This window comes from Sorghum bicolor, chromosome 1 (genome assembly GCF_000003195.3).
Source record: "Sorghum bicolor cultivar BTx623 chromosome 1, Sorghum_bicolor_NCBIv3, whole genome shotgun sequence".
Classification (NCBI taxonomy): Eukaryota; Viridiplantae; Streptophyta; class Magnoliopsida; order Poales; family Poaceae; genus Sorghum; species Sorghum bicolor.
Window position 1 is genome coordinate 72,649,460 of NC_012870.2, and position 22,955 is coordinate 72,672,414.

The 22,955-nt window shown below is 44.8% G+C and overlaps 3 protein-coding genes and 1 long non-coding RNA gene across 6 annotated transcripts; 3 read left to right on the forward strand and 1 right to left on the reverse strand.

Annotated features, from left to right (window-relative positions):
* LOC8085265 (probable E3 ubiquitin-protein ligase ARI2) lies at positions 585-7,656 on the forward strand. Its single transcript, XM_002465570.2, has 7 exons — positions 585-1,079; positions 1,180-1,212; positions 1,314-1,590; positions 2,264-2,744; positions 5,897-6,445; positions 6,528-6,685; positions 6,832-7,656. The coding sequence occupies exons 1-7, from the start codon at positions 906-908 to the stop codon at positions 6,972-6,974; spliced, it is 1,815 nt and encodes a 604-aa protein (XP_002465615.1). The 5' UTR covers positions 585-905; the 3' UTR covers positions 6,975-7,656.
* Positions 10,812-15,409, forward strand: LOC8056860. Of its 2 annotated transcripts, none has more exons than XM_021454799.1 (12): positions 10,812-11,275; positions 11,360-11,504; positions 11,665-11,737; positions 11,888-11,971; positions 12,525-12,641; positions 12,821-13,237; positions 13,461-13,867; positions 13,962-14,061; positions 14,153-14,209; positions 14,283-14,369; positions 14,453-14,584; positions 14,714-15,409. In XM_021454799.1, the coding sequence occupies exons 2-12, from the start codon at positions 11,482-11,484 to the stop codon at positions 15,137-15,139; spliced, it is 1,923 nt and encodes a 640-aa protein (XP_021310474.1). In that variant the 5' UTR covers positions 10,812-11,275; positions 11,360-11,481; the 3' UTR covers positions 15,140-15,409. The 2 variants fall into 2 exon arrangements, with proteins under 2 accessions (XP_021310474.1, XP_002465616.1); XM_002465571.2 differs by having other exon boundaries at positions 10,820-11,275; positions 11,885-11,971.
* Positions 12,280-12,926, reverse strand: LOC110433132. Its single transcript, XR_002450533.1, has 3 exons — positions 12,786-12,926; positions 12,509-12,681; positions 12,280-12,414 (listed from the first exon to the last, which is right to left on the reverse strand). It is a non-coding gene; the product is annotated as an uncharacterized LOC110433132 (long non-coding RNA).
* LOC110433127 (non-symbiotic hemoglobin) lies at positions 16,013-17,417 on the forward strand. 2 transcript variants are annotated; one of them, XM_021454809.1, is made up of 4 exons: positions 16,013-16,346; positions 16,483-16,597; positions 16,747-16,863; positions 17,067-17,417. In XM_021454809.1, the coding sequence occupies exons 1-4, from the start codon at positions 16,222-16,224 to the stop codon at positions 17,205-17,207; spliced, it is 498 nt and encodes a 165-aa protein (XP_021310484.1). In that variant the 5' UTR covers positions 16,013-16,221; the 3' UTR covers positions 17,208-17,417. The 2 variants fall into 2 exon arrangements, with proteins under 2 accessions (XP_021310484.1, XP_021310486.1); XM_021454811.1 differs by having other exon boundaries at positions 16,058-16,346; positions 16,747-16,934; positions 17,001-17,208.

Consider the following 22,955-nt stretch of genomic DNA (forward strand, 5'->3'; position numbering starts at 1 on the left):
TATACTAAAATATATGAAAATTTAGTGGTATTTATTTAGTATAATAATAAGAGTATGTTCAGTAGCACTAAACATTATTATCACTTTAGCTCTTGACGAGTCTCCAAACAAGCAGTAAATTTGTGTCTAAGATTAGTCAATCTCACAAAAGGATATTAGTTCATTAGAGGTAAAATAAGGTAAACCGGTTTAAAGGTTAGACCTTAACTTTAGTCCCTTAATTTTTATAGATCATACTAGAATCTAACATACTCTAAATATTCATTATATAGTATATAAGTTTGGTCAAACTTAAATGATTTAATTTAGCACCATGTTGTAATAGTCGATGAATTGATTATAAGGCTAGTCTTAATAGAGTTTTATATATATTAAATATGTCAATGTGGTACTGTATTAGTGAATAATGAGATAATAAAAGTTTTATAAGAGTAGACAAAATTTTATAAAAATAAAACTTTTCTGCACAAACTTTTTTAAAAATATAAAAATGTGTTGGAAACTAAGTCACAAAACTCGAAACAAAGCTGCCCAAATAAATATATACTATATATGGTATCCCGTAGGTGAAGGTTTTACATCCACCTCCCTTCATTTTCTCACATGTATCACAGTACGCCGCATTACATCAGCACAGCCTTCCCCAATTCCGGCCACACCCACACCCGCTACGCCTGCGCCGCCGCCTCCCCTTCTCTTCTCTTCCCGTGCAAGCTTCACAGCCGCCGTCTCCCCCTCCCTTCGCGACGCGCCCGCTTCCGCGCCGCGATTCTTCAACCTTCCCCGCCCGCGCCGTCTGTTGCACCTGACCCAATCCGCCAATCTGTTCCCCTCTTCCGTGCGAGGGGGAACTATAGCCGCCGCCGGCCGTTTCGATCCGGGGCTGATCGGATCAGCGTAGGCAGATGGGTCGCGACGCCGAGGAGACCTCGCCGCCGGTGTCCTCGTCGGAATTGGAGCAGGAAGAAGACGACGACGACTGCTACCTGAGCGATCAGGAGGACGATGCCCTAGAAGAGTCCGTCCTCCAGGTCCTCGAGGACGAGCACCACGAGGACTGCCATTGGTCCGCCTCATGCGTGCGTGTTCCTGTCCTGATTTTTGTCCTCCGCATCTGTCTCCGTCGTGAGACCACCATCGTCTGCTGACGCATTTTTTCTTTGTTTGTGCTTGTTGCAGGTCATCACCAAGGAATCCCTCCTGGCGGCGCAGGTGACTGCGGGGTTCTCCCCCATTCGGTTTCCACACTACACGCTGTTTCTGATACTGATGCTTACTTTTATCCTGTTGTTTGGGCGTTTGTGGGATTGTAGAGGGAGGATCTTAGGAAGGTGATGGAGCTGCTAGGGTTGAGGGAGCACCATGCCCGGACGCTCCTCATCCACTACCGCTGGGATGTGGAGAGGATTTTCGAGCTTCTCGATCAGAAGGGCAGGGATAGGCTCTTCTCGGAGGCTGGTATTCCTCTCCAGTACACCAATAATGCCGGGACAACCTCCTCGGCGGAGGTGACCTGCAATGTTTGTTATGATGATGTGCCACCCTCGACTGCCTCCGAGATGGACTGCGGCCACAGTTACTGCAATGATTGTGAGTAATGTCTGTTTAGGTTGGCAAAGATGCTTCTGCATTTGCATCTTTTGCATGTTCCAGTTAATATATTCTGGTAGAGAAAATGGTGTAATGCATTGTTCGTAACAAAGAAATATGGAAGAATGACACCTCTTAACCACTATTCTATCTAACAGTTTGGCTCTTGTCTAATAGGACTTGCAATATCTTTTTGGTATTTAGAAGCTGCTTTGTTTGCTAACAGCTTTCAATCCTCATATAGTATCAATAGAATAGTTCAGTATTGTTTTTTTTCCTTTAGCTCTCTATAACTGTATTGTATCATTTTGGGCCTTTGGAGCATTTGTATCTGTATGTCATGCATGAAACTGGCCTCGTGAATTAGGAGCTATTGATAACTGTTGCATGTATAGTTCTAACATATTTTTGCTTCAAATCATTTCATATGTGTTGATTCATACACACTCATCATATACTTTATTTGAAACATCAATCTAGAGTGGGCTTTTTAATTCTAGATTATATTTTTTTATGTTTACATGAATTATATTACTTTTTTCTACCTACCCATGCCACCAGTCCACCACCACAAACATAGAGGACAAAACAGGGAATAGCCTTTCTATGAATGAGCTTTTGCTGCACCTAGTTTCTTCCTGGATAGCTACTAACGTTCCTGTTCTTCACCTAGGTTGGACTGAATATTTCATTGTGAAAATAAATGAGGGTCAGAGCCGGCGTGTCAGATGCATGGCTCCAAAGTGCAATGCTATTTGTGATGAAGCAATAATTCGAAAACTAGTCATTGCGAGACACCCAGATATCGCAGAACGCTTTGAAAGATTTTTACTGGAATCATATATTGAGGATAATGATACAGTCAAGTGGTGCCCAAGCACACCACATTGTGGAAATGCTATACGCGTCAAAGGCGATATTTATTGTGAGGTGGAATGCACATGTGGATGCCAGTTTTGTTTTAATTGCTCCTTACAAGCACACTCACCATGTTCCTGCATGATGTGGGAGCTCTGGATCAAGAAATGCCGTGATGAATCAGAAACAGTGAATTGGATAACAGTAAATACTAAGCCCTGTCCCAAGTGTCACAAACCTGTGGAGAAGAATGGTGGCTGCAACCTGGTTGCATGTATATGTGGACAAGCATTCTGGTTAGATCTATGCTCCTTCATCTTTACTTCTTCCATTCCCAATTCATATAGTTGATTAGACCCAATATTATCATTCTTTGTATGATGAAGTTCTCTACTTGATTGTTCTTTTGGTCTTGGCCATACAACACTATTTTCTTGATTTCCTAGTTTTTCTCCTTTATATCATCATTACAATTTAGATTAGCTGTTCTATACTTCTACATGGCACGGTCACAATTTCATATATCTAGTTAGAGGATGTTTCATTAAAGAATCGAAATCTGGGAGGCAATTCATGCACGGGTTATTAGGTTGTTGTTTATGAAATATTCAGACAGACATGTTAACTATTGCCAAGAGCACTTGTTATGATTTCAGTCTTTATATCTAAACCACAAGCATGTAACTTAGGACTGATTGGTGAATTGCCTGTGAGATGATTGTTGTGTCAATATTGGTATGTATATATAATATATTTTAGTACCTTAGTATTTGTATTGATTGCTCTTTTCCATGCTCTTTTTTTTGCAAGAATAATATATTTGTAATTTGTAAATCTAATTTCTTTTGGTTAGAGACAATCATTTAAATTTGCCACATAAAATTAGTTGCTAGTGGCATGAATGATTCCAGTATTTTGCTTGTAGTATAATACACAACTTGACAGAAACATATGCATGGCTGATCTTAATGGTGTATGCTGAATACTCTTTTCTCCTGATTAATGATTATAGGATGAGCATATAACATGGCATCAAATTACTTAGGCCTTTCCCCCAAGGGGATTGAGGGGGAAATGAACATGAATGATTCCAGTATTTTGCTTGTAGTATAATACACAACTTGACAGAAACATATGCATGGCTGATCTTAATGGTGTATGCTAAATACTCTTTTCTCCTGATTAATGATTATAGGATGAGCATATAACATGGCATCAAATTACTTAGGCCTTTCCCCCAAGGGGATTGTGGGGGAAATGAACTAATTATCCCCTCACCTATGTGGCAGATAGTCAGAAAAGTTACATTAAGTGTCAAAATTAGTGTCCTATTGTGTTGTCCTTGAAGTTGTACTAGAAAAGGCACGCGGTGTTGCTGCGTAGGCCAGTATGAGACCATTTAGTATAATAGATTTAACTAATTGAAAACAAGCCCGTGGATGTCTATAGGTGTACAAAATGTCCACTAATATCTTTTTTGAGCCCGGATACAAGGTTAGAGTAATTTTTGGAGCGAGGGACCCATCTATGGTTTTCTAGTGATTGTTACATAAATTCTGAATGCTATAAAGCTCTAAAGAATACTGAATCAGAAATGTCAGAGGCGCTAGAGCTCCAATGAATATTGAATTAGAAATGTCAGAGGCAAATGATAGGTTGTATACTTTAATTGAACTCGTCACTGCAGTGTATGCAAGGGGATTTACAGACCAAGGAACAGCAAGTGTTACTTAGATGATAGGTATATGCTATAGATGAAATTGGCAACAAGTTATTCTTGATTGAACTAACATCTTCAAACTTGGTTGCTCACGTCATGAATGGATTGGATGGGAGTGGATTCGATGGATATTGTAGCCGGCAGCCCTCTCATAAACTGGGTATAGTTATATTATACTGAGGAGTAGCTTGCAGTATTAAAAATGACCAGTCCAGAGAACTCAGTAATAACAATTCAAAAACACTTGTAGTCAAATCTATGCAAATTTGATCCTACTTGAAGTTCAATTTGTGCGTATTTTTAGAATTTTAGAATCGTACTAACTTAGAGATGCAAAAACTATCTGCTTATTGAGAGGAAAATTTGACTAAGGATAGTTCAAAGAAATTGAGCAAGAAAGTTTTCTGTCTTAGCACTTCAATACTTAGATAACTAATGAGTGTGCATTTTCCATCATCTCATTAGACTTAAGATTTTAAAAGCATACATAATACTAAGGTGATCTTTACCCCTAGCCATATGTTTCTATATAAACACTCCCTAAAGTTGCATGTTGCATATTCCATGAGCTTGCTAGTTAGTCTGATAGAGTGGTTTACTGAGTTGCCCTAAACTATCTTGGTCTCACGTAGTTGGCCTGCATGCTTTGTATGCAAGAGGACCATTGGAGACAATTAGACAAGGAAGGGTATTCCTTCCTCTGCAAATCAATTCTTCATCAATCTATAGGATGCCTCCTTACATTGGCATTCATTATCAAATAATGAAACCAATCAAATGGAGAAGGTGAGTTACCTGAGGTCCATGTAGATGGGATGGAAAAGGACTGTGGAGCATACCGTGTCAGGTGGGGTTGTACCTCTTGTCAAACACCTTGCAGGCAGCACTGCTGGCACGGTAGCACTGCGGCGCGGCTCCACCGGCTGTGAAGACGCAGCTATGAGCATGGTTGGCGATATAACCAGAGGCACCGCCGTGAATCAAAAGCTTCAGTGACGTCCTCATGCATGTCATCTGCGTCCAGGAATTACCGGGGTAACCGGACCAGTCGTCTCCCCGGACTGTGGTTGCAAGCAGCGGACGACACCTTCTCGATGGACTCGCAAGGGGAAGGCGACGAGCTCGTAGCTCGAGCAGGCACAGGGCAGAGGCCATCGGCGCTTCCTTGTCGACGATTCGCGTGACTGCGACACCACCGCGGCTGCGAGGAGTGGGGAGCAGCGATCTCGATCCGGGCCTGTGAGGAGTGCGATGGGCTGCCGCTTGACATGGCCTATGCGCTGCGGCTGAGTAGGTGTCCGCGAGGGGAGCCGGGAAACTGTGTCGTCGTGGGCAGTCCAGCGCCCGGAGGAAGGGATAGTAGACGGCGGCGGGCACCAGGCAGAAGAGGTGCGGCAGTGGAGCAGCAGCGAGGAGGGCAAGAGGACGAGTGGGTTCGCTATGTTTCCTGACCGATTGGGTTTGCGGCTTAACGGGGACGGACCCGTTATGACCCAGATCGAACAGTCAAGCTTGCGTTCTGGATAGATCCAACGGTCAGAGGGCTAACGGGCGACGTGGCCCTAGCGGGCGCCCGTGGTTTGGTGCAGGATTCGTATTAAGAGATGCTCTACTGATTGTTGCCCTACATTATTTTTTCTGTTATAGATTTCATCCTCTTTTTCTTTCATGATTATGTTATCAGTGTTATGTTACTTATATTTTGTTACGTGATACTTTTGAATGTAGTTGGTTATGTGGGGGGGCTACAGGTAGAGATCACACATGGTCAAGTATTAGTGGCCACAGTTGTGGCCGGTTCACTGATGATCAGACTAAGAAGACGGAACAAGCAAGGCGAGACCTGTACAGATATATGCACTACCACAACAGATACAAGGCTCACACTGACTCTCTTAAGCAGGAAGCAAAGCTAAAGAATGAGATCCAGGGGAAGATATCCATTTCAGAAAATAAGGAGTCAAAGATAAAAGATTATTCTTGGGTCATGAATGGGTTAAACAGGCTATTCAGATCAAGGCGTGTTCTTTCCTATTCATATCCGTTTGCATTTTATATGTTTGGTGATGAGATTTTCAAGGATGAGATGACTCCTCACGAAAGAGAAGTGAAGCAGAATTTATTTGAGGATCAGCAACAACAACTAGAATTTAATGTTGAAAGACTTTCTGGTTTCCTTGAGAAAGATTTTCAACTTTTTACTGATGACGAGGTCATGGATACGATGAAGCATGTCATCAATCTTTCCAATGTGGTTGATAAGCTCTGCAAACAAATGTAAGAACTCTTCTTAACAAAGTTTGTTTTGCATTTTGTAATTTCATGTACAAATTATTATACTAAGTATACTCTTTTGCAGGTATCAGTGCATCGAGAATGATTTGTTATATCCTCTACGCACACCTCACAACATTGCTCCATACAAATCTAAGGGCCTTGACAGGGCCTCGGAGCTTAATATTAGTTGGGATTCTGCTGAACAAAGTTCACAGTCAACAAAACGAAGTCAGAATGAAGGTATGCATTATAATGGATATGGTAATTTTATATCACATTTCCTTTATCCAGCTTACTATCACACGAGAAGGATTACCTTTTATTTATTTATAGTTTACCTTTTATTTATTTATAGTTACCGATGCATATTTCCATTTGCTGTGCAGCATCGACTGTTCTGGGGAAACGAGGCTCGAGTTCTGATAATAGGGGGCACCAATCTAACAAGCGAGAGAGGGTAGATGCTAATGGTGGTGGTAGTGCACTTTTTGATCTCAATGTGCCAGCTGAAGTGGTGGATAAGATCTGAAACTTCATTATCTGATGGGTGATGGCACATTCCTTTGAACTGTACAGCTGACTTAAGCTTCCTCACCAACATAAAGGAGAAATACTGTTCTTTTTTGCTGCCTTGCCACCATAGAGTACCTCCATGTCAAATTTTTACCCTGGTGCTAGGATCCCAAGATATAGAGTAGCTTTTAAGTTATATGTTGCATTTCATGACATGATTTGAAGCCAATGTTCATAGTTCTGATAAAGCTAGTTCTACCCCTCAAGCAAGATGAGGATATTTTGGAATAGAACCTGACCATGCCTGTGTTGCAAATTCCAGATATAAATGTATGCAGCATGGTGAAGGGAATTATTTGTTGACAAAGATGGGGGTGCTTATTTCCTGGGGAATGGGCGGTTATAGTGACTATGTAGACAATGTTATAAAACTGCGACTGATTCGTCATACTAAATGTGCACTTTGTATGTTGCAACTGCCAAAGATCTTGCTCCAAAGACGGGCAGGTTTCTAGGCCAGCTTAGTATTCGACCTTTGAAAATCTCGGATTTCTGGGCATGCATGCCAGATTCTTATGGATAACTGTATTTAATTGTAGCAGTGAGAGGAGCTGAGCTGCAAGATGTCAATCAGGTACCTGTTGATACTTGATAGTGTGTAACTTTCCTTCGTTTCTTCAGATTCCAAAAGGCCATCCGCTATCGTGCTTAAAATTCCAAATTGGATCCAAATTGGAAGTCGTATTGTTTTTTTTCCAGATGCATGACTTTTATTATGTATCTAGACGTAGCCTATATTTGAATTGGATGAAATTGGAAGGCATTCTGATTTTTCTAGACGCATGACTTTTATTATGGCCTTGTTTAGTTCCTAAATTTTTTTAAAGATTCCTTATCACATCGAATCTTTGTACACATGTATGGAGCATTAATTATATATAAAAATAAAAACTAATTGCACATTTGTCTGTAATTTGCGAGACGAATTTTTTAAACCTAGTTACTCTGTAATTAAATAATATTTATCATATGCAAACGAAAGTGCTACAATAGCAAAAACAAAAAAAAATTACGAACTGAACAAGGCCTATGTATCTAAACATAGCCTATGTTTAGGTCTACAACAAAAATAATGTACATAGAGAAGACAGAAGGACTTGTAATTTGGGAAATGAAGGGAGTGCATATTTGACAAGTCAATTTTTGGACCATGTATACCTAAAATTTTTTAAAAAATTAAGATTTCTTGTCACATCAAATCTTGTGACACATACATAGAACATTAAATATAGAAAAAAATTAGAAAAAAATTAATTATACAGTTTATCTGTAATTTACGAGACAAATCTTTTGAGTCTAATTAATCTATGATTGGATAAGTCCAAAAATATTATAATGTCTAAGTCCAAAAACATTTTGGATCTAGCCGCGATGTAACACACTTGGGAATCTTGTGCATGAAAGAACACTCTATGTTGTCCTCTTATAAGTAGGAAACATTTGTCCTCCGATTTGTGAAGTTTCTAGGCTTGCCCTGCGCAGTACTATTGGAAGGAAATTGCTCGAGCTTTGTAGCCCTCTGACTTCGCTAATAAGACGACTCGACGCCCCAATTTGCCATGGTAGAGAGCATCAGAGTACCCGTTCTCTACTGCAGCTGGTAAGTTTAGCCTCTGACAGCTTAGAGAACCGATGAGAAGAATCTTTCTGGATCTCGGCCCTTGGGTCGATTCCATCCATAATCAAATGCTCGTAGAGCTGGTTTCCAATGTGCATCGCCACCACTTCTGCGGTTTCTTACTTACTGCCCCAATTTCTCGCTTCGCCTACACGTTCCAGCGATTGTTGTTTACAGCCAGTAGCTGTACGCATCGGCACAAGAGGGGTCCAAGAGCACATGAAACCTCGAGCATGTCTGTCGCTGGGGGCCATTTGTTTAATCCCCCACTGAGATTTTATTATGCGGATTAGTAGGGTTACCAAGGTTCCTCTTGTCGTTATAAACGTCTGGCACGGCTTCCGTGGCCGTCATTGGCAGCATCATTTGGATCTTAGTGCTAGTCTCTGGTCATTGCGAAAATCATCGCTGGGGATAGGAAGCAGCAACGTGCGTGCGCTCTTCTCCTGCCTCCTTTCAGAGAACCGGAGATGCAGCAACAGGTGGCTAGTTTACAGAACCAGCTCACTACACGCACAAAAAAAAGATGACCCAAAATTCACGACCATATTTCCTTTTTCTTTTTGAGCAACCATATTTTTTCGCGAGGATTTTGAGCAACTATTATTTGCGGCATGATTTCACAAAAAAGATGCGGCAGGTCCAGTGCTTGTTGTGCAGACCAAAAGAGGATCAGATGGTGCTGTGCGTACTACGCGTGCGCTGTACCACGCGCGCATGTGAGACGAGAGACGCTGCGCCCTGCGTCCTGCTTCTGGAACAGTTGGGGGGCACACGGGGCAGGCCTAGTGGCGCCAAAAAAACCCACGGCTAATTGCACTGGGATTAGGGGCAGCCGGGCAGGGCACCCCCAAAGCGGTGAGATTCCGTGACAAGAGGCTACATGACGCCTGGGCCCGGACGGACGGGATGGTTGGGTTGGGTTGGGTTGGGGGCACACTGCAGATGGTATTGACTATTGAGCACCTACCAATCCAACCGATAATACACCACACTTCGACGTAGCGCTTGTCATGTACTCCAGTATCCTACTACCGTGCTAGTTGCCCAAAAAGACGACGTGACACCGTCGACGTCGAGCCATGTGTGTGGTCAGTGGATCTCGGCGTAGGATTTCTTTGTGCGGGGTTTGATACTGCGCCTCAGTCTCACTGGACAGTCAAAGATTTGTCGAGCCATTTGAGTGAGTGACCAAGGAACAGGAAAATGTTAGCTGGGGTTGGTCCAGTCTCAGTCCAGACATGAGGATCTGGATATGGTGTAGCAGCATCAGGACAGCGTCTGTGCGCGGCCTTGCATTGCCATTGTGAGTACATGTACCGGTGCGATGTGGGCTGTGGCGACACCAATAGTGACCGCGTCACATGACCTGCCAAAAACTTTCTTTTGGAGGTGCAACAGAGGGCAGAAGTAGCAGGCTTAACAGTGTGCATCAAGGCAAAGCCGCGCCTCTTTCTAGGTGGCGACTGGCGAGTCGAGATGACAAGCTCACCGGCTTGTCCGGCCGCCGGGGCAGCAGCAGTTGTGGCCGGCGACTGCGAGCCTGCCTGCCAGTTTCTTGGCCGTGTCCAGTGTCCTTGGCTTTAACCCTGCAACTCGCTCGCAGCCCCGGCACGAACTTGGTCACGTCTGTTCCTCTGTCTGTGCCGCGGCGCGGTGTGTGTGTGGTCATGTTATCATGTATGCATGACATATAGGACGAGATCCATCAATTACCGGAGCAGAGTCGGTCACAGGTCAAACAATGAAACAACGCCCATGCATGCCACTGTCCTGCTGCGTTGCTTACAGTCCTTTTTATCCGCATGTGACCTGCACCTGCTCATCTCATCATTGCCCAGCAAAAACCAGCATGCAACGATGAAGTTGGATCGATCACACATTTCTACCGACAGCACAACCATTTGGAAATGGACACAAAATATCAGTTTTCTGAACCGCTTGGTGAATGGTGAAAAAGAACCATTCCTTTCCTTGATAAAGAGCAGATGCTCAATGGGGCAGAAGATTCTGTTACCATTAGTAATCCGATTTTCTGATAGCCTGATTATGATGTGACAGAGGTGAAAAGGTCAGCAGCCTTGGACGGAGTAAAATTAAAATTACCCCGCGTGCTGCGTGCATAAACAAAGTAAACCGGGCAGCAGAATCTGGATAGGAAATAGAGAGTGAGGCCTCTCGACCTTGCATAAAATAGAAAAGAAGTTGGTGCTCAGTCTTAGGAGTCACAGACATAAATATACAAGGGATTTGTCACAATAAATAAAGCATCGGAATAACCGGACACAGGACCGATCTGGAGTGCTGTTCTGATATAGCCTCTGAAACAGTACCAGCTCCACTGTACCTGTCCCGGCAGTGGAGTGGTGTGGTCCGTGTGACCGTGCGGAGTGGGGGTGAAGTGCCTCAAGTTCATCGCCCTCATCTCAGGCCCCCCCAGCCCTCGCACTCCTCACTCAGTTGTCCTCTCACCTCAGCTCCAGGGAAGAAGGGGCCTGGGAAGGAGGAGGAACTTTCAGCCGAGACCAGAAACAAAAGGCAAAAGCATCAGCAAGTCAAGGCTTTAGTAGGTGATCGACTCCTCGGCAACAACTCCGGCCTCCACTTGCTGCGGATGATTCACCTGTGATGTGAGGCAGGTAGACGCTGCCGTCTCCCTTTCTAGCCTCTACCTGTACCTCATCTGCTCCCCTTCGGTTCTTTAACCACCAATGCGATGGCAGATTTCAGCGGTTTGCTTACCTAGCCGCGCTTTCGCAAGATTGCAATGGCGAAGGCCTGGTTGAGCTCTGTGTCAGCTCTGGGCGGAGAAGCTGTTGACCTGTAGCCCCCCTGCTAACTGGCAATGTCTCACAGCCGCTCCAAGAGGTGAGAGCTCCCTGTTTGCCTTATTCAGTCTGACGAACCTGCGTATTTAACTTTGCTGGTTGCAATACCCTGTTTGGAGAACTGCTGTTGCCAAGAAAGACGGTTCTTGTGTTTTAGAAGCGGTTCTAGGCTAATGCCCTTGGGGATTTTGCATTGGCAGCGATTCTATCAGAGTGCTCAGAACGGATAGCGCGGATTCGGCTTCGCCGAGGTGCCACGCTCAGCATCAACAGGTAACTCTGCGTCTGCGGTTGTTGAAAAATGGGAGACTACCACTTGCTTCTTCAGTGTCTTGAAAATATCTGGCATATATCCTGACTAGATGTTATCTGATTTCTGTTCTGCTTGGCTGTTGTACTTGTACAATGTCTGTTGAATAGAAGGATGCCGGAGAACTCAAGGACCAGAATAGCACCACCAAGATGCTGTCCAGTGCTACTGAGCTTCCATGCTCCTTGAAGCGTGAGGTAAAATCAGATATCAGATCTTCTCCCCCCTAGCCATAGGTTATTGTTCATTCCAGACTGTCTCAGTTAGTTGTTTCAGAGGTTATTGGAATTGGGGGAGTATTTATTTTGTCATGTTTTCTTTACTGTCAGTATAAGAATGTTAATATAACTTGTGATATCTCTCGGTGCTCTCAAGGATGGTAAAAGAGCTCACACCTAGGCACCAAATATCGCTTACTCACTGCTGCAAGCCTGCAAAGGAGGCGGCAACTCTGGCGCTTGCCTGCAGAAAACTCCTTGGTGGTGAATGCCTAGTGTTTAGCTGTGTTTCCTCCAAATATGTAACGCCCCTGTAAACTCGCTGCTGTAACCCTCTCAACCCCTCATGCTACTGTAAATGTTGTTGAGTAGCATTTGTTATTGCCCTCCAATGCAATGCAATCAGATGGCAAGTCCATGATCTGTAAAAAGGAAAAGAAAAAAAAACCATGAGTAGCACAATTCATTCTTGTAATATATGTGTGATGATATTTCTACCTGGTTATTCATACTTACGATGCTAATTATGCAGGTCCAAGTCCTTGAAAAGCGACTAAATGATCAATTCGTCATGCGCCGTGCTCTTGAGAAAGCACTAGGTTACAAGCCTTGTGCTATTCATGCATCAAGTGAGAACTGCATTCCAAAGGTGAAAGTCCTTCTCTTATACAGTTCAACATCTGGACGAGCTAAAAAAAAGCGTGGAAAGATTTACCATATTATTCCAATGTTTTACTTCAGCACCATGATATATATATATATATATTTTCTGAAGACAAGAATTTTCACTTACAACATAGCCTCTTTCTTTCTTCCATGCCATCTCAGCCGACTGAGGAGCTAATAAAGGAGATTGCAGTGCTCGAGCTAGAGGTCATATGCTTGGAGCAACATCTCCTAACACTATACCGAAAGGCCTTTGAACAACAATATTCCCCTGTGAATTCTGCATGTGATGTGGAAAGTAACAAGCAGCCAGCAAGGTCTTTTTCAGGCATACTATCTGAAGCTTCAGAGCTCAACTTCTCGACCCCAAGGAAACACCAACTAATCCAGTCCAGTCGAATGGTCATGGCACGCAAGTCCACACCTACAGCTTCTACAAGCGAGAGTAGTAATGAAAAGGTCAATATTGGACGCAGCCATTCCTCGCTCCTGCACCGTTCCGTTAGGGTATCTCCATCAGCAAACAACCTTGCTAGAGCTCTGAAACCATGCCATACTTCACCTCTATCTTTTGTTGAGGTACAAAATGATGTCTGAAATCTCTTTTGTTCCAAAGTACTTTAATAGGTTTGCTGCAGGGCTTAGTTAGTGGTACTTCCGTCTTGAACTATAAGGGATTCTAGCTATGCATCTGTCAAGTGCATAGCCAGAATCCCTCATATTTTAGGACGAAGGTAGTACATGTTGTATGGTAGCAAATTTGATGTGCTGAAATCCTAACATAATCTCAACCGATGACCAGGAAGGAAAGTGCATGGATCCTGGCATTGTGAGTTTGGCAGACATCTTGGGAACCAGGGTTGCAGACCATGTTCCTCAAACGCCCAACAAGATATCCGAGGACATGATCAAATGCGTTGCGGCCATATACATAAGGCTGAGAGATGTCCCTGCCGTGCAGCATGCCTTCTTCCCTTCACCGTGCTCATCCTTTTCTTCAGCAAGTGGACTATCTTCCAAATATACTGCAGATATATGGAGCCCCAGGTGCAGGAAAGAGAGCTTCATTGAGGCATGGCAGGACAACGAACTAGGCAATGGTGAATCAAGGGAGCTGGGGCTGCAATATGATTCTGTGATAGAGGTGTCTGCTCTTTGCAAGGGTGATCAGAGGTCTGCTGACGTTAAGGATATGTTGCGCAAATATATGTGAGTATTTGACATGTCAATTTTTTCCCCTCTTCCAGTTCGTAGGGATCAAACTACAAGTAGTTGCTGACTAGTTGCAGGTTCCACTCTGTAGGTCACTTGTACAGCTTCTAGAAAGTGTTGATCTCAGTGGAATGAAAAATGAAGAGAAGCTTGCTTTCTGGATCAATGTGCATAACGCGATGATGATGCATGTAACTATTTTCTTGCGCTGAACCTTGATATCTTATTCAACTTCTTGAACTGATGGGTTTCAGTCTAAACATTTCTCCTTGTTCTTTTCAGGCCCATATCGAGTACGGGATTCCACAGAGTAACAGCAAAAGAATATTGCTTACCAAGGTGGAAAGACCTCTCGAATTATAAATCTCAACCTGATTTGAACATGAGTCTGACAGCATGTTTTGCGCCACAGGTTTCCTACATCATCAGTGGCCAAAGAGTAAACGCGGAGCTGATAGAGTACCAGATCCTGTGCTGCCGAGCACACTCTTCTGGACAGGTTAGTTCTGCCTTATGAATGAATCCTGCAGTGGCTGATAGAGTAGTCGATTCATGGTGGTTTTTTCTGAATGAATTCTGCAGTGGCTTCGGCTGCTGCTCTACCCGAAGTGGAAGTCCAGCAGGGACAAGGACGAGTTGCAAGGCTTCGCCGTGGACCGCCCCGAGCCGCTGGTGCACTTCGCACTGTCCTCCGGCAGCTACTCGGACCCAGTGGTACGTAGCGCTGCATCAAATGCACACCCAGAGTAGCCCAACTGCCAACGGGACACACGCACATCACGTACGACGACAGCTCCGAAGCATTCATCTCCTCGAATCCAACTGTTAACTGTAATTTTGCAGGTGCGGCTGTACAGCCCGAAGAGCGTGTTCCAGCAGCTGGAGGCGGCGAAGGAGGAGTACATCCGCGCCAACGTGGGCGTCCGCGGGCGGGGGCAGCACAACAAGATCATCCTCCCCAAGGCCCTGGAGCTGTACGCGAGGGACGCCGGGCTGGGCGCGCAGGAGGTGGTGGCCGCGGTCGAGTGCCACCTCCCCGAGGGCCTCCGGGACGCCGTGCGCCGGAGCCAGCAGCAGCAGCAGCAGCAGCAGGCCGGGCGGGCGCGCGGCAGGGGCGGCGCCGGCCCCGGCGTGGAGTGGAAGCCCCACAACCTGGCGTTCCGGTACCTGCTGGCCAAGGAGCTGGTCGGCGGCGGGTCCCCCGCGTGCAGCCGGCAGCTGGAGAAAGGCGGCCCCGTCAGTGCGCCGCCGCTGCGTGCTGATCTGTGAACTGGTGGTGATCGTGATCCATCAGATCGCCGTGGGTCCGTGGCCGCGCCGAGCCGAGCCCGAGGTGTAACCTGTAACGAGTTCTGAGATGCGCGGCGAGGGCGGGGGCGGCACACTGCTGGGTGCGTATGTACAGAGAGAGATGGACCTCTTCTGATTTCTAGTATGCTCTCGGCTGTCAAATTGTCAATAGTGAATAGTGGCACCTGAATTCCCCCGCTTACCTGGCCCGTTTGGAATGGAACGCAAGAAAATTCGAAAGAAACTTTACACGAGTCAGTTTCACACAAACCAACTCGTTTCGCGGAGAAATCGGAAACGTTTCCACGTTCCAATAAAAGGTCGGGTCGGGGCTTGGTTGCAGTGAGCCTGACATGCTTGACGTAGTGCTAGTGCGCTGTGTGCAAAGTTAGGCCCGTCCAGACCTGAGACCAACTCGGCTCAGGAACCACCGGACCGGACACGTAACTTTGCCCGGCGTTCTCGGGACGTCGTCCCGTCGATGCTTGGAAACGAGCACGACTCCTGCTTCTTGGTGGAGAAGAAAGAACGGGGACAACGAACAAGACTTTGACTTGGATTTCCTTTGCTTGTTTTGCTCTACGCGCGCCTAGCCGCCCACGTTATTGACTGACGCTGGAGCGCTGCTGCTGGCCTGCTGCCGCTACGGTTGCGCCTGCGCCTGCGCCCCAGGCCCCCCAGTCCCCAGCCAACCCACCCTCGCTTTTGTCGCTGCGGCACACGGTTTTGGCCTTGCACCCCCGACTCCGTGCTGTATGCGTAATCGCGTACCGCTACAAAGGAAAGGAGCAACGCAACATGGCCACTGCCCACTAGTAGTAGCCCGGTCCAAGCGTCTTGGCTCGTCAGGTGCCCCAAGGGCCGCCCTCGCCTGGGCCGATCCACCTATATATAAACTTGTGCTCCTCTTTCGGCTCGTATCACACCCACAATTTCCCACTCAAAAACCGGAACGTGCAATCCCACCAGTGTCCAGTGCTCACATCAGGTAATCGACACAGCTCTCCAGCCAAGCTAGCACAACAAGCCCAATCAACAGAACAACAACAACAACAGGCGGCATGGCGCTCGCGGAGGGGAACAACGGCGCGGTCGTCTTCAGCGAGGAGCAGGAGGCGCTGGTGCTCAAGTCGTGGGCCGTCATGAAGAAGGACTCCGCCAACCTGGGCCTCCGCTTCTTCCTCAAGTACGTTTCCTTCCTTCCCTGTGCTACTGCCGGCATTTTGGTTGCACCAGCTGTTGGTCATCGTCTTTGCTCCTCGCCTGTTGCCTCCTTGATCCATGGACGCCGCGCGCCGTCCGCTCCTGCTGACTGACTGCAGGGTCTTCGAGATCGCGCCGTCGGCGAAGCAGATGTTCTCGTTCCTGCGCGACTCCGACGTGCCGCTAGAGAAGAACCCTAAGCTCAAGACGCATGCCATGTCCGTCTTTGTCATGGTACGTACCTTCTCACGCTAGAATCGATCAAGATGTGATGATGCCTGCCTGCCTCTTGCCTGTGGAATTTCACGCGATCGAAATCGGACAAGGAGTACTGACAGGAAAATGTGTGTGTGTGTGTGTGTCGCGATCGATCAATGCTGCAGACTTGCGAGGCGGCGGCGCAGCTTCGCAAGGCCGGGAAGGTCACAGTGAGGGAGACCACGCTCAAGAGGCTGGGCGCCACGCACTTGAAGTACGGCGTCGCAGATGGCCACTTTGAGGCAAGTCAACGTGCAACCGGGCCTAGGGCCCCAATTGTCAGTTCACCTTTATTCCTGACTTGGAAAAGACTGCACGAAAGCGTTATTATTCTTGTCTTCTAGATTGAGCGATGGTGGTGTCACAGCATTGAAATTGAGCACGCTTGAAATAATAATATAATCGTAAGTAACGTCGCGCGTGCTGATCACGAACACGAATGCAGGTGACGGGGTTCGCGCTGCTTGAGACGATCAAGGAGGCGCTCCCCGCTGACATGTGGAGCCTCGAGATGAAGAAAGCCTGGAGCGAGGCTTACAACCAGCTGGTGGCGGCCATCAAGCAAGAGATGAAACCTGATGCCTAGTGCGACCACTTTTTAGCTTCAAATTGACCCATGACGCAGCACCGTCTCAAATGTACCGTCGCTTGATTTGCCGATTAACTCGTGTGATCTTGCACTTTACCAGTTTCTCTCTGGAGAAGCGTCTGTTATTATTTTTGTGAGAGCTTGTATACTGTCTTTTCTTGAATGTGATTAGTAATAAATAAAGATGTAGCATTCTCCATTTTGTTATATTCAATTTAAAAAGACTATATTTTATTAATAAAATAAATGGTTCGCTAAAATTATTCCAACTGTTTTATTAGTTTTCATTATTTTACATCAAGCTATTAAAATTCATAAATTAATTTATGAAAAGAACAATAAAATAATAAAAGATTGCGTGCCAATATTAATTAATTGATATTGAGACAGAAAGGGAAAAAAAGACAGAAATTAAAGGTGTGCTGTACTCATGGCTGCTCCCTTCATTGTGCGCTGAGTGAGCAATAAAATAAACGACACTGCTGTGCATCCATTCACTCGTATGTCGTAGCCACTAAGTATGCCATAAGCAGTAGCACAAACAATTGCCAACATCAGTTTATATGGCGCAGTTTGTTATCATTATATGTGTCTTTAGTTGGGTGGCCAGCCCCAGTCATAGCTCCCTAGGACTAAATCTGAAAATAGACTCGAGCCTCGCTTAGGCTGGCCATCATACTCTTGCGTACTATTGTGGCCCGGCTAGGATTGAATAACCAAATCAACCGTCCTCCTTCGCCTGCTCTGTTGCTCCTCTACGCTGGTGGTGTTCCCCTGCTCGTCCTCCCTGCCGGTGGTGGTCCCTTGCTCATGCCTGCCAATCGCCGCTGCAGATCTAGCCATGGCGACCAAGGGGAAACTCAGGGTCATGGCCGCCGTGGAGGCCCCGGCGGAGCACCTCCTTCTTTGTTGTAGGGTCGGCTGTGTGCGCCCCCCTCCGCGGTGCCCACACCACCAGCGGGGCATGGCCATGAACGCGGCACCGGGCATCGGTAGCGTGACGGGATTCAGAGACTCGAGCCACGGTGGCTCTACATGCACCAGATGTTAGAAAAATACATATTTTAATGTTTGACTTAATCCAGAAAATTACGCATAATATAGTGGTGGCATATATGTGTACGTGTGCAATTTTATCACTACTCAGATTAGAGATAAACATTGCAAGAACTACTACAACTACAACAGACATACTATGATCTCGATCCGCCGGAGTGGAAGAAGACGATCTCGCCGGTGAGCGTAGCAGGTGTCTCGATGCAAGGCGTATTTCCTCTCTTTCCTTATTCACCTTCCTTATTCACCACGCTTGTGCCACGTCACATCTCGTCTCGACCCAAGCAAGCTCACACAGCACAACTCGGCGGCAGCGCGTGTGGCACCTTTTTTCTCTTCATCAACTTCTCTATAGGAGTTATCAAAGGTCACATATTTAAGTTGAGTTAACATATGATCAATAGTCAATACGGTATTAAACCGTTTTCAATATAACATTTATTATGGGCTCTTGAATTAATCATCAAATATAATATGGAGCCCATTTATATTCAACACCAGAAACTGGACTTGATGGCTCCAGTGGGCGCTAGCCGCACGGGCGAGCTCCACACGTCGCTCACCACGCAACAGACAGAGCTTCGGCACATGGAGTCCAAGGCCGTGCGGCTCGCGGTGCTCATGTCATTCGCGACCGCCGAGCGGGACAAACTCCGGCGTCACTGCCACTCCCTCCTATTGCTCCTCCACCACCAGGCTGCTGCAAGTCCGAGCCTCCATGCTGCTAGCATACTGTTGGCACGAGGAGGATGCTCTGCTACTTCTACTGCCACGGTCATCATGCACAACGAGAATATGACCAAAGTTGATTCAGTTTCGTCGGCTAGCTCGTTTCAAGTTCTTGATTCAGTTAGCTTGACTAAAACAACCATCTTCTACATCTCTATCTTCTGATCCAATTAGCAAAAATCTAAACCAATTGTAGTATGTTGTAGAGCTACATGAATGCTACAACATTGCTTAAAGGTTGAGAGTCTAACTCGGATCAGAGTGGGAGGTAGAGAGCTCCAAAGTTTGGGTATTTGCAAACTAAAACTGAAGTTCAATAAATTCAGGTAAGTTTCCCAAAGTCGTAATCATTTGCTTTTTTTCTTTTTCTATCAGAAGCACCGTCATTCTTCATTGCTTATTTACTTCATCTATTTTTAGTAGCATGTGTTTCCAAAAATCATTATGCATTGGAATTTATAGGAGTTGAAATGTGCCTCACTGAGTAATTGGGTGTCAGCAAAGACCTTCAGAATTCTACATTTGCGCATATGAGTTGCCAGCAAAGTACTGAATGACTATAACCAGAAAATCTACAATAGATTGTCCCGCTGAGAAAGAAGTAGAGGGAAGCTGCTGCTAACGATGGGGGCAGCGGCCGTGCGGTGCATGACGAGGATGCTTTTGACGAAATGCCTCAAAGGCTAACCTTACGTATTAGGAGAAGTGTATCAAAATAAACCAGATAACCAAATACATTCTATAGCTGGTCAGGCTACTATAGTACAAACAATTAAACATCCATGGGTTGGTTTGGTGGGAGCAGGCTAAAAATTGAGTTAGATTTGTAGCTAGGTTAAAAGTTGGTCAGAAAACCAAACACACTCTAAATTGCTCATTGTGGTCACCATGATCCAAGCGTCGTCGCAACGAGGCGACGTTGCTGCACCACTAGCAAGGGTGAAGACAAGGGGAGCGAGCAAGGGCATATGCCCCCTATAAATATGAAATTTTCATTTTAAAAATTTCAAATAAAATTTGAAAATTTAATACTACTACCCCTCTAAAGTTCAAGATGTACTAGAACGTTAGTGTAGAGGCGGTCAGCGTCCTTGTCTATTAAGCATTCACTTTCACTGGTAAGGACCAACAACTCCCCCTGAGCTTAGGCTTTGCTACGGCGCTCTCACCGACAACAATCTCCTCGGCATCCTAGTAGGGTCCAATAATTCTATCGATGGTGTTGCACCTAGCGATACCAAAGTTCTCCTATTGTCTCACACCTTACACCGACCACAAGAACAGTCTGCTCTTCTTGATATGTGGAGATAAAAGACGTTGTGACCGATCCAAAGAGTGACTATCTTGAGGAATTGGTATCATGGCATTGACCGAGGAGCTATACTGAGCTACATTCTTGGGGACCGTTGGCGGAGCTATATTGAGCTACATTCTTGAGAGCTTGCTCAAGAGTAGGGGCGAAGACAAGGGGGTGGGTAGGGGCTTAGGCCCCCCTATGAATGTGAATTTTCTACTAGATTTTTTTAAATTCAAAACAGTTTCAAAAATCAACATCTTGTTCGCTTAAACTTATCGGCTGAATCTGTCAACCACTTAGCAATGTTTTTCACTCACAATAAATTAACCAACTATACTTTCTATCATGGCTTATCAGCCAACCAAACAAACATGAAAAAATTCAACTTTCTACCTCCGCTCAAGAGTGCTCAAGAGCGTGGCAAGGTTCTTGCGTTCGGGTGTCCATCGCTAGTGAGAGCACGCAATGACAAAGCAAGCCAGTGATGTGCTGGTGCAACGAGATTGAGGACGTAAACTTGACAAGGCAACCTCTGCCATTGAAAAAGGTTGCCATCAAGCCTTAGGCCTCTAGCGGGCCGTTCCCTCCATTTCAAATCATAAGTCATTTCAAAAATCTTGGATAGTCAAAGCATCTCAAGTTTGACCTCCACTAATTGCTATGACGTCGAACTTAGGGTCTATATTTTGAAAGAATACAATTTGTGAATATCTTTTCAAAAAAGGGCTAAAAACAAATAATCGGGTGAACCGAGTGGGCTATGTTTGGGCCGACCATCCTTGAAAGCACGTGTCCATAGGGAGACCCATAGACAGCCCAACCGAGAAAATAGGCCATATGCTGCCATCTGGTGCAAAAGAGATTTTACCTCCCCAAACTATTATTGCACTGCAATTCCCTTCAAATTTCGTAACTGGGCACTCTACATCCTTGATTCTTATAAAACAATTTAAATTACCATGCCTCGGTTTGAAGTCGTTTTCGAGTTGGTTTTATCCTTGTTCATTAATTAAAAATCTAGTAAACACTAGATAAAATTTTCAAACACATAAAAAATGCCTATAAGCTTCTAGAAGTTCCAAATAAACTAAATATATATTGGGACAAAATAAAAGCAAATAAAAATTTAGATCTCATGAAAATATCTCTAAAAGCTTCAAAAATTATATTTACCTCTAGGAAAATGAGAAAAATAGAAAATTATAAAAATCCCCAGAACATTCTAATAGTTGTCTAAACACATTTTTGAAAATTTTAAAAATAAATAGATGGCATGCAACCAATATAAATGCATAGTTCAGCGTTGTCCTCATGTTGGTCTCATCTTGTATTTTTGTTGTGGAAATTTTTCAAAAATAGTTTATAGATTAGTTACAATGTTTTATAAGTTTTTATATAAAATTTTGTACATTTTTCTAGTTTCTTATAGCTAAATATAATCTTTAAAGCTTCTAAAAGATCTTTTTGCGAGCTCAAAGTATTGTATTTAGGTTCGTTGTGTATCACCCTATTTCAAGTACTCTTCTTTGAAACTTTAGAAGCTTAGAGTCATTTTTCGTGATTTATAAACCTTATCTAGTATTTGTCGGGTTGTAATTTAACTAAAAAAAGATTAGGCCAATTTGAGAACCACTTTAAAATGGGTTAGGGGGTTAATTTAAAGGTTTGGTAGTTGAGCGTAGGATGTCCAGTTTTGAAGGCTTGTTAAAAATCTCTGGATTTAAAGTTCGATAAGAGAAAATAGACTGTCTTAATTGTTGATGGAACTTTTTTTTTCGTTACAAAATGGAGGAACACTAAGGGCAGCCCAACAGTGTTGGCTTAATAGCTTATTATTGCATTAATTAGGTTCTACAATTTGATGATGTGGCAAAAGGGTTATCCGAGGGAGAAAATGATTTCTTGTCTACCGAAGCCATTCTTTGCTAAGTCTCTTTGCATTTTTTTTCCAAGAGTGAGGTGTGGATGATGAAATGGAACGTGCTCCATATATAATATATAGTATGTATTTTGAGGTGGCATGGATGTTACGAAATGAAATGTTTTCTGTGGAGTTTTATTCAGTTTTCAGCACGAGGGGACGAAACAAAACACTTCCGGTGAAGTTTCACTTACTTTTCAATTTGTTGGAAAAACAATACAGGTACAGTTTCATCTGCATGAAACTCATATCCATCTATGTTCTCGCAATTTCTATACCATATCATTATTTTTTATCATGTATGTGTATCTCTTTGTTGCCTATAAACCTAGTCCTTCCGTTTGCCATTGAAAGGAACAAAATTAGCGTGCGCCCGATCCTTCTCAGCTGCCGTAACTGTTGGGGCCGGTTCGCCGTCCCATCGCCGAATGCGTGCGCAGGAGAGGGAAATCGCAGGGACGGGCGGCGGCTCCATAGAGACCCGATCAACAGCCTGTCAGCCCAACCGTGAGAATACCACTGTGTAGTACACGATGTTTTTAAAAATTGCTGTATAACAAAATGGACGGACACGAGCAGAAACACTCCAAAGCTAAGGAGCACAAAGCACATAAGTACGTTGATGAAAGGCAAAAGCTAGCAAATGATATAGTACACCAGATTGACACGTACCTCTTGCCCCAGTGCAAATCGTCAGTGATTTGAAATAAAATATTCTAGCCCACGCGACGATCAACGTGGT